General features: G+C 51.7%; 1 protein-coding gene across 1 annotated transcript in view; it reads right to left on the bottom strand.

The window, feature by feature from the left end:
• LOC118383367 (transcriptional regulator ATRX-like) overlaps nt 1-11956 on the bottom strand; it is a 111871-nt gene that overhangs the window by 77536 nt on the left and 22379 nt on the right. The window contains 5 exon segments of the mRNA XM_052486944.1: nt 248-433; nt 5518-5765; nt 5979-6161; nt 6287-6414; nt 11479-11545. Of these exon segments, the coding sequence (XP_052342904.1) occupies nt 248-433; nt 5518-5765; nt 5979-6161; nt 6287-6414; nt 11479-11545 (812 nt within the window).

The raw sequence follows: 11956 nt of genomic DNA, 5'->3' as shown, positions 1-11956 counted from the left end.
AAACCATAATACTAAGGAAATGCTAAGCGACTTCCACTCTATTCAGTACATTTATGTGATCACCGTGGAAACATGGCATAGCTGGTACCATGCTCTTATCTGAACCACAATGGACCACACATCCATCTGGCTCCTTAGCGAACCATCGGCAGAAGGAGTAGTTGACTCATTGATAGACTGAGTCCATCTTCATTTCCATCCCATTAGTAGATGCCATGACAACAGCGCACACACAGTTGACTTTTACCTCTCTGAGCTTCTCCCTGAGCTGTTCCCTCTCAGCGATGCGTCTCCTCCTCTCCTCCTCCTCCTTCAGGGCATCCCTCGTTTCCGTCCTCAGCTTGTCGTCCTTGAGGATTTTTCTGATCTTCTTCCTCTGTCCTTTAGGAGTGTCTCCATCCTCCTTCCCCGAGCCGTCCTCTCCTGACCCGCTCTGGAGGAGAGAATGAGGGTTAACCTCTCAACTTCAACCCCCAGGGGTCAACTGACCAATCCAATCACACATTGTGACCTATGATGTGGTAACAATCAAACATTGACCAATCAATGAATTCCAGACCAAATTCACAAATTTTCAATTGGAATTGTTTAGGAGTAAGGAGAAAATCCTCTCCTTCCCTATACCTTGTCGTCAGATACCTGCCACCTCTCCACTCTAACCACTAGGCTACCCTGGCGCCTCTCCACTCTAACCACTAGGCTACCCTGCCACTCTAACCACTAGGCTACCTGCCACCCCTCCACTCTAACCACTAGGCTACCCTGCGAACCCTCCACTTTAACCACTAGGCTACCCTGCCACCCCTCCACTCTAACCACTAGGCTACCCTGCCACCCCTCCACTCTAACCACTAGGCTACCCTGCCACCCCCACACTCTAACCACGAGGCTACCCTGCCACCCCTCCACTCTAACCACGAGGCTACCCTGCCACCCCTCCACTCTAACCACGAGGCTACCCTGCCACCCCTCCACTCTAACCACGAGGCTACCCTGCCATCCCTCCACACTAACCACGAGGCTACCCTGCCACCCCTCCACTCTAACCACGAGGCTACCCTGCCACCCCTCCACTCTAACCACTAGGCTACCCTGCCACCCCTCCACTCTAACCACGAGGCTACCCTGCCACCCCTCCACTCTAACCACGAGGCTACCCTGCCACCCCTCCACTCTAACCACTAGGCTACCCTGCCACTCTAACCACTAGGCTACCCTGCCGCCCCTCCACTCTAACCACTAGGCTACCCTGCCGCCCCTCCACTCTAACCACTAGGCTACCCTGCCGCCCCACCACTCAAACCACTAGGCTACCCTGCCGCCCCACCACTCTAACCACTAGGCTACCCTGCCGCCCTCCACTCTAACCACTAGGCTACCCTGCCGCCCCCACCACTCTAACCACTAGGCTACCCTGCCGCCCCTCCACTCTAACCACTAGGCTACCCTGCCACCCCTCCACTCTAACCACTAGGCTACCCTGCCACCCCTCCACTCTAACCACTAGGCTACCCTGCCACCCCTCCACTCTAACCACTAGGCTACCCTGCCACCCCTCCACTCTAACCACTAGGCTACCCTGCCACCCCTCCACTCTAACCACGAGGCTACCCTGCCACCCCTCCACTCTAACCACGAGGCTACCCTGCCACCCCTCCACTCTAACCACTAGGCTACCCTGCCACCCCTCCACTCTAACCACTTGGCTACCCTGCCACCCCTCCACTCTAACCACTAGGCTACCCTGCCACTCTAACCACTAGGCTACCCTGCCGCCCTCCACTCTAACCACTAGGCTACCCTGCCGCCCTCCACTCTAACCACTAGGCTACCCTGCCACCACTCTAACCACTAGGCTACCCTGCCGCCCCACCACTCTAACCACTAGGCTACCCTGCCGCCCTCCACTCTAACCACTAGGCTACCCTGCCACCACTCTAACCACTAGGCTACCCTGCCGCCCTCCACTCTAACCACTAGGCTACCCTGCCACCCCTCCACTCTAACCACTAGGCTACCCTGCCACTCTAACCACTAGGCTACCCTGCCTCCACTCTAACCACTAGGCTACCCTGCCACCCCTCCACTCTAACCACTAGGCTACCCTGCCACCCCTCCACTCTAACCACTAGGCTACCCTGCCACCCCTCCACTCTAACCACGAGGCTACCCTGCCACCCTCCACTCTAACCACTAGGCTACCCTGCCACCCCTCCACTCTAACCACTAGGCTACCCTGCCACCCCTCCACTCTAACCACTAGGCTACCCTGCCACTCTAACCACTAGGCTACCCTGCCACTCTAACCACTAGGCTACCCTGCCACTCTAACCACTAGGCTACCCTGCCACTCTAACCACTAGGCTACCCTGCCACTCTAACCACTCTACTGCCACTCTAACCACTAGGCTACCCTGCCACTCTAACCACTAGGCTACCCTGCCACTCTAACCACTAGGCTACCCTGCCACTCTAACCACTAGGCTACCCTGCCACTCTAACCACTAGGCTACCCTGCCACCCTAACCACTAGGCTACCCTGCCACTCTAACCACTAGGCTACCCTGCCACTCTAACCACTAGGCTACCCTGCCACTCTAACCACTAGGCTACCCTGCCACCCTAACCACTCTAACCACTAGGCTACCCTGCCACCCTAACCACTCTAACCACTAGGCTACCCTGCCACCCCTGCCACTCTAACCACTAGGCTACCCTGCCACCCCTCCACTCTAACCACTAGGCTACCCTGCCACCCCTCCACTCTAACCACTAGGCTACCCTGCCACCCCTCCACTCTAACCACTTGGCTACCCTGCCACCCCTCCACTCTAACCACTAGGCTACCCTGCCACTCTAACCACTAGGCTCCCTGCCACTCTAACCACTAGGCTACCCTGCCACCTCCACTAGGCTAACCACTGCCAGGCTAACCACTAGGCCCCTGCCACTCTAACCACTAGGCTACCATGCCACTCAACCACTAGGCTACCATGCCACTCTAACCACTAGGCTACCATGCCACTCTAACCACTAGGCTACCCTGCCACTCTAACCACTAGGCTACCCTGCCACTCTAACCACTAGGCTACCCTGCCACTCTAACCACTAGGCTACCCTGCCACTCTAACCACTAGGCTACCCTGCCACTCTAACCACTAGGCTACCCTGCCACTCTAACCACTAGGCTACCCTGCCACCCTAACCACTCTAACCACTAGGCTACCCTGCCACCCCTGCACTCTAACCACTAGGCTACCCTGCCACTCTAACCACTAGGCTACCCTGCCACCCCTCCACTCTAACCACTAGGCTACCCTGCCACTCTTACCACTAGGCTACCCTGCCACTCTTACCACTCTAACCACTAGGCTACCCTGCCACTCTTACCACTCCAACCACTAGGCTACCCTGCCACTCTTACCACTCCAACCACTAGGCTACCCTGCCATTCTAACCACTAGGCTACCCTGCCACCCCTCCACTCTAACCACTAGGCTACCCTGCCACCCCTCCACTCTAACCACTAGGCTACCCTGCCGCCCCTCCACTCTAACCACTAGGCTACCCTGCCACCCCTGCCACTCTAACCACTAGGCTACCCTGCCACCCCTGCCACTCTAACCACTAGGCTACCCTGCCACCCCTCCACTCTAACCACTAGGCTACCCTGCCACCCTCCACTCTAACCACTAGGCTACCCTGCCACCCCTGCCACTCTAACCACTAGGCTACCCTGCCGCCCTCCACTCTAACCACTAGGCTACCCTGCCGCCCCTGCCACTCTAACCACTAGGCTACCCTGCCGCCCCTCCACTCTAACCACTAGGCTACCCTGCCGCCCTCCACTCTAACCACTAGGCTACCCTGCCGCCCCTCCACTCTACCCACTAGGCTACCCTGCCGCCCCTCCACTCTAACCACTAGGCTACCCTGCCGCCCCTACACTCTAACCACTAGGCTACCCTGCCGCCCCTACACTCTAACCACTAGGCTACCCTGCCGCCCCTCCACTCTAACCACTAGGCTACCCTGCCGCCCCTCCACTCTAACCACTAGGCTACCCTGCCGCCCTCCACTCTAACCACTAGGCTACCCTGCCGCCCTCCACTCTAACCACTAGGCAACCCTCCACCCCTCCACTCTAACCACTAGGCAACCCTCCACCCCTCCACTCTAACCACTAGGCAACCCTCCACCCCTCCACTCTAACCACTAGGCTACCCTGCCACCCCTCCACTTTAACCACTAGGCTACCCTGCCACCCCTCCACTCTAACCACTAGGCTACCCTGCCACCCCTCCACTCTAACCACTAGGCTACCCTGCTACCCCTCCACTCTAACCACTAGGCTACCCTGCCCCCCCTCCACTCTAACCACTAGGCTACCCTGCCGCCCTCCACTCTAACCACTAGGCTACCCTGCCGCCCCTCCACTCTAACCACTAGGCTACCCTGCCGCCCCTCCACTCTAACCACTAGGCTACCCTGCCGCCCTCCACTCTAACCACTAGGCTACCCTGCCGCCCCTCCACTCTAACCACTAGGCTACCCTGCCGCCCCTCCACTCTAACCACTAGGCTACCCTGCCGCCCCTCCACTCTAACCACTAGGCTACCCTCCCGCCCCTCCACTCTAACCACTAGGCAACCCTCCACCCCTCCACTCTAACCACTAGGCAACCCTCCACCCCTCCACTCTAACCACTAGGCTACCCTGCCACCCCTCCACTCTAACCACTAGGCTACCCTGCCACCCCTCCACTCTAACCACTAGGCTACCCTGCCACCCCTGCCACTCTAACCACTAGGCTACCCTGCCACCCCTCCACTCTAACCACTAGGCTACCCTGCCACCCCTGCCACTCTAACCACTAGGCTACCCTGCCGCCCTCCACTCTAACCACTAGGCTACCCTGCCGCCCCTCCACTCTAACCACTAGGCTACCCTGCCGCCCCTCCACTCTAACCACTAGGCTACCCTGCCGCCCTCCACTCTAACCACTAGGCTACCCTGCCGCCCCTCCACTCTAACCACTAGGCTACCCTGCCGCCCTCCACTCTAACCACTAGGCTACCCTGCCGCCCTCCACTCTAACCACTAGGCTACCCTGCCGCCCTCCACTCTAACCACTAGGCTACCCTGCCGCCCCTCCACTCTAACCACTAGGCTACCCTGCCGCCCTCCACTCTAACCACTAGGCTACCCTGCCGCCCTCCACTCTAACCACTAGGCTACCCTGCCGACCCTCCACTCTAACCACTAGGCTACCCTGCCGACCCTCCACTCTAACCACTAGGCTACCCTGCCACCCCTCCACTCTAACCACTAGGCTACCCTGCCACCCCTCCACTCTAACCACTAGGCTACCCTGCCACCCCTCCACTCTAACCACTAGGCTACCCTGCCGCCCCTCCACTCTAACCACTAGGCTACCCTGCCGCCCCTCCACTCTAACCACTAGGCTACCCTGCCACCCCTCCACTCTAACCACTAGGCTACCCTGCCTCCTTATACCTTGTCGTCAGATGAAGAATCCTGGGTCCTGCGACGACGTTTCTTCTTCTGGGCGTAGCTCCTCTCCTCCTTCTTCTTCTTCTTCTTCTTGGAGGAGCGCGTGGTCCTCTTTTGGCTACTGCCTTCCTTCTCAGACTCCGACTCCTCCTCTGACGACGATTCCTTCTCACTGATCTCCTCACTAACTCCTGACTCACTGCTGCTGGCTGACTCCTTAAAGTCTGAGTCTGCTGAGTCATCACTACCCACTGGAGAGGTGGAGGGAGGAAGAGGGGAGGAGAAGACAGGGAGAGGGGAGAAGGAGAAAAAGAGGAGAGGGAGGAGAGGAGGATAGAGAGAAAGGCGGGAGGTAGAGTTGATTGAAAACAGTTTGCAGAGTAGGACTTTCATTCTGTTCCAAATGTGTTAATACACAGGCCTAGACAGACCAGGCCAGCCAGCCAGCCAGACAGCCCTCGTACCTTTCCGTCTGGTCCTCTTGGTCTCCTTCTTCTTCCCCTTGCTGGCTGGTTTCTCCTTCTCCTCTCCCGACTCCACTTCGTACAGCGTCAGTTTGTGGCGGAGCAGCCGGTGGCGACGCCCCACACTCGTCTTCACGTCCACATCAGAGCCAGAGCCCCCTTCATCATCATCATCATTGTCGTCTGTTGAGGGGAACAAGCAGTTATTTCTACATCTAGTCGAGTGACATAAACCATTAGTGGTGGAAAGAGGCACTGCAGAATCACTTTATCAACGAGTATGAAATGAAAAAGTGATTGTAGCTCACCCTCCTCCTGCTCCTCTCCTCCCTTCCCCTTCTTCTGTTCGTTCTCTTCTCCGTCCTCGTCAGAGCTCTCCTCTGCTCCTGAAGAGTAGTTAGCCTTGATCTGGGCCAGCAGCATCTTCTTGGCAATTCTATTGAGGAAGAAATTTAAATCAAAGTTATTTGTCACATGCTCAGAATACAACAGGTGTAGTGAAATGCTTACTTACAAGCCCTTAACTTCTCCAAACAAGTCAAACAACGTTTATAATCAAACCTCAGGTACCCTAATACGTAACTAAACGATACAATTTAAGACAGAGAATCGTTATTGTCTTTACCGGAGATAAACAACAAAGAATACGCTCTTATCCACGCGCGTGAAAACACTACAGCCAAAATGGGAGCCACTTAGAAAAACTACAAATGCTAACTCCTTTTTCCAAAAACCAGCCTAAAACTCTTTCTAAAGACTGTTGACATCTAGTGGAAGCCTGAGGAACTGCAATCTGGGAGGTGTTTACCTCCCACAAAACATGACAGCCATTGGAAACAGTGGTGGCTGATTTTTTTTTTGGGGGGGGTTGTCCTCGGGGTTTCACCTGCCATATCAGTTCTGTTATACTCATAGACTTTATTTTAACAGTTTTCAAAACTTTAGTGTTTTCTATCCACATCGACTAATTATATGCATATCCTTGCTTTTGGGCCTGAGTGACAGGCAGTTTACTTTGGGCACGCTTCTCATCCAGACATCAAAATACTGCCCCCTATCCCACAGAGGTTAATTGGTAACGTTTGGGATTAATTTTGAAGGAGGGAAACCGGTGGATTATTCAATGAAGCACGCCAGCTAAACTGAGTTTTTGGGGATATCGAACAAAAGCACAATTTGCGATGTAGCTGGGACCTTTTGGAGTGCCAACAGAAGAAGATCTTCAAAGGTAAGGCATTTATTATATCTCCATTTCTGACTTTCGAGGCGCACCTGCCTGGTTGAAAAATGTTTTGAAATGCTTTGTGTGCGGGGCGCTGTCCTCAGATAATCACATGGTGTGCTATCACCGTAAAGCCTTTTTGTAATCTGACACAGTGATTAACAAGAAGTTAAGCTTTTTCCTGATGTATGACACTTGTATTTTCATGAATGTTAAATATTAAATATATATACAATTTCTGTCATTTCAATTTCGGGCTCTGCAATTTCACCGGATGTTGGCCATGTGGGACGCTACCGTCCCACCTGCCCGTAAGAAGTTAATCCATGGCTTCTGGTTGGGAAATGTACGTACGGTCACTATGGGGACAACGTCGTCGATGCACTTATTGATGAAGTCGATGACTGAGGTGGTGTACTCCTCAATCCCATTGGATGAATCCCAGAACATATTCCAGTCCGTGCTGCAAAACAGTCCTGTAGTTTAGCATCCACGTCATCTGACCACGTCAGTATTGAGCGAATCACTGGTACTTCCTGCTTTAGTTTTTGCTTGAAAACAGGAACCAGGAGGATATAATTATGGTCAGATTTGCCAAATGGAGGGTGGGGGAGAGCTTTGTATGTGGATTAAAGGTGGTCAAGAGTTTAAAGTACCCAGCCACCAGGAGCGCAGCATATTCTTGTTTGCTTATGGCCTTATGCAACTCATTGAGTGCAATCTTAGTGCCAGCATTGGTTTGTGGTGCTAAATAAACGGCTACGAAAAATATACATTAAAACTCTTGGTAGATCGTGTGGTCTACAGCTTATCATGAGGTGCTCTACCTCAGGCGAGCAATACCTCAAGACTTCTTTAATATTAGACATCTTGCACCAGCTGTTGACAGATACACACCACCCTCGTCTTGCCGGGCTTAGCTATTCTGTCCTGCCGATGCACGGAAAACCCAGCCAACTGTATATTATCCATCTCGTCGTTGAGCCACGACTCAGTGAAACATAAGATATTACAGTTTTGAATGTCCCGTTGGTAGGCTAGTCTTGAACGGAGCTCATCCAGTTTATTCTCCAGTGATTACACGTTGGCCAATAGGAAGGATGGTAGAGGCGGGTTAACCACTCGCAGACGAATTCTCACAAGGCACCCAGATCTCCACCCCCTGTACCTACATCTTTTTTAAACACGAATTATGAGGATTTGGGCCGTTCTCGGAAGAGCTGTACATCCTTTTCATCGGACTCATTAAAAAGTCTTTGTCCAGTCGAGGAATGTGATCACTGTTCTGATATCCAGAAGCTCTTTTCGATCATAAGAGAAAGTAGCAGCAACATTATGTGAAAAAACACAAAATAACACAACCTGTAAAACAGCAGCCATCCCGTAAGTAAGTAATGAGGGTTAACCTCTCAACTTCAACCCCCAGGGGTCAACTGACCAATCCAATCACACAAGTAAGTAATGAGGGTTAACCTCTCAACTTCAACCCCCAGGGGTCAACTGACCAATCCAATCACACAAGTAAGTAATGAGGGTTAACCTCTCAACTTCAACCCCAGGGGTCAACTGACTAATCCAAACACACAAGTAAGTAATGAGGGTTAACCTCTCAACTTCAACCCCAGGGGTCAACTGACCAATCCAATCACACAAGTAATCCCATGAGGGTTAACCTCTCAACTTCAACCCCCAGGGGTCAACTGACCAATCCAATCACACAAGTAAGTAATGAGGGTTAACCTCTCAACTTCAACCCCCAGGGGTCAACTGACTAATCCAATCACACAAGTAAGTAATGAGGGTTAACCTCTCAACTTCAACCCCCAGGGGTCAACTGACCAATCCAATCACACAAGTAAGTAATGAGGGTTAACCTCTCAACTTCAACCCCCAGGGGTCAACTGACCAATCCAATCACACAAGTAAGTAATGAGGGTTAACCTCTCAACTTCAACCCCCAGGGGTCAACTGACTAATCCAATCACACAAGTAAGTAATGAGGGTTAACCTCTCAACTTCAACCCCCAGGGGTCAACTGACCAATCCAATCACACAAGTAAGTAATGAGGGTTAACCTCTCAACTTCAACCCCCAGGGGTCAACTGACCAATCCAATCACACACAGCCATCCCATAAGTAAGTAATGAGGGTTAACCTCTCAACTTCAACCCCCAGGGGTCAACTGACCAATCCAATCACACAAGTAAGTAATGAGGGTTAACCTCTCAACTTTCAACCCCCAGGGGGGTCAGACTAATCCAATCACACAAGTAATGAGGGTTAACCTCTCAACTTCAACCCCAGGGTCAATCAGACCAATCCAATCACACAAGTAGACTTTTCAATGAGGGTCAACCTCTCAATTTCAACCCCCAGGGGAAACTGACCAATCCAATCACACAAGTAAGATAATGAGGGTCAACCTCTCCGTCAACCCCCAGGGTCAACTGACCACTCAATCACACACAGCCATCCCATAAGTAAGGAGGGTTAACCTCTCAACTTCAACCCCCAGGGGTCAACTGACCAATCCAATCACACACAGCCATCCCATAAATGGTAAGTAATGAGGGTTAACCTCTCATTTACTTCAACCCCCAGGGGTCAACTGACCAATCCAATCACACAAGTAAGTAATGAGGGTTAACCTCTCAACTTCAACTGACCAGGGTCAACTGACTTCCAATCACACAAGTAAGTAATGAGGGTTAACCTCTCAACTTCAACCCCTTTGCCAACTGACTAAATCAATCACACAAGTAATGAGGGTTAACCTCCATGGTCAACCCCAGGGGTCAACTGACCAATCCAATCACACAAGTAAGTAATGAGGGTTAACCTCTCAACTTCAACCCCCAGGGGTCAACTGACCAATCCAATCACACACAGCCATCCCATAAGTAAGTAATGAGGGTTAACCTCTCAACTTCAACCCCCAGGGGTCAACTGACCAATCCAATCACACAAGTAAGTAATGAGGGTTAACCTCTCAACTTCAACCCCCAGGGGTCAACTGACTAATCCAATCACACAAGTAAGTAATGAGGGTTAACCTCTCAACTTCAACCCCCAGGGGTCAACTGACCAATCCAATCACACAAGTAAGTAATGAGGGTCAACCTCTCAATTTCAACCCCCAGGGGTCAACTGACCAATCCAATCACACAAGTAAGTAATGAGGGTCAACCTCTCAACTTCAACCCCCAGGGGTCAACTGACCACTCAATCACACACAGCCATCCCATAAGTAAGTAATGAGGTTAACCTCTCAACAACCCCCAGAGGTCAACTGACCAATCCAATCACACACAGCCATCCCATAAGTAAGTAATGAGGGTTAACCTCTCAACTTCAACCCCAGGGGTCAACTGACCAATCCAATCACACAAGTAAGTAATGAAGGTTAACCTCTCAACTTCAACAGCCCCAGGGGTCAACTGACCAATCCAATCACCTCAAGCTAGTTCAATGAGGGTTAACCTCTCAACTTCAACCCCAGGGGTCAACTGACCAAGATTCAATCTAGATTCAATCACACAAGTAAGTAATGAAGGTTAACCTCTCAACTTCAACCCCCAGGGGTCAACTGACCAATCCAATCACACAAGTAAGTAATGAGGGTTAACCTCTCAACTTCAACCCCCAGGGGTCAACTGACCAATCCAATCACACAAGTAAGTAATGAACAGCCTCTCAGACTTCAACCCCCAGGGGTCAACTGACCAATCCAATCACACACAGCCATCCCATAAGTAAGTAATGAGGGTTAACCTCTCAACTTCAACCCCCAGGGGTCAACTGACCAATCAATCACACAAGTAAGTAATGAAGGTTAACCTCTCAACTTCAACCCCCAGGGTCAACTGACCAATCCAATCAACAGTAAGTAATGAGGGTTAACCTCTCAACTTCAACCCCAGGGGTCAACTGACCAATCCAATCACACAAGTAGCTAATGAAGGTTAACCATCAACAGCCCCTAGGGTCAACTGACCAATCCAATCACACATAAACAGCCTAAGCCTATGAGGGTTAACCTCTCAACTTCAACCCCAGGGGTCAACTGACCAATCAATCACACACAGCCATCCCATCTAAGTAATGAGGGTTAATCTCTCAACTTCAACCCCAGGGGTCAACAGACCAATGCAATCACACACATCCATCCCGTAAGTAAAGGAAATAAGAAAAAGGATTGAAGGATGTTCGTCAGCTGGTTGAGAAGCATGCAGTTCAGGACATATTTGGTTTGTCTTGAATGAAAATACTTTTAAATACCTGTTCTCTGGATCATCATCATCCTCCTCATCGGCCATCTGAGAAGCGTCATGGTTACCTTCATCTCCTTCAGACACACAGAGAAGGGTCAGGGGTTAGAGACCATGTTTTCCCATAAGAGACGGACATCAGTCAATCAGCTACATTTTCCACTTCAGATAAACTAGGAGACTTTTCATCTAAAAGTCTTAGTTTGCCAGTCTGTCGGACCGTCTCCTGCTATATAGAATAATATGCATCTGCTAGCCATCTATTGATAGGATAGTCCTGTCCGTCTCAAAGCGAGAGATGAGACGTCCCGCCCCTGGTAACACGTCCCGCCCCCTGGTAACACGTCCCGCCCCCTGGTAACACGCCCCCTGGTAAATTCGTCCCGCCCCCAGGTATAATTTCTGCACACTGTGGTTGCAGTTTAATTTCCTTACAGAGCATGCTGGTGAATTAGAATGTAACGTAAATGGTAATGACGAGTGAAAAT

The sequence above is a fragment of the Oncorhynchus keta genome, chromosome 30 (genome assembly GCF_023373465.1).
Source record: "Oncorhynchus keta strain PuntledgeMale-10-30-2019 chromosome 30, Oket_V2, whole genome shotgun sequence".
In the NCBI taxonomy this organism is placed as follows: Eukaryota; Metazoa; Chordata; class Actinopteri; order Salmoniformes; family Salmonidae; genus Oncorhynchus; species Oncorhynchus keta.
This window is presented reverse-complemented; position numbering and strand designations above follow the sequence as displayed.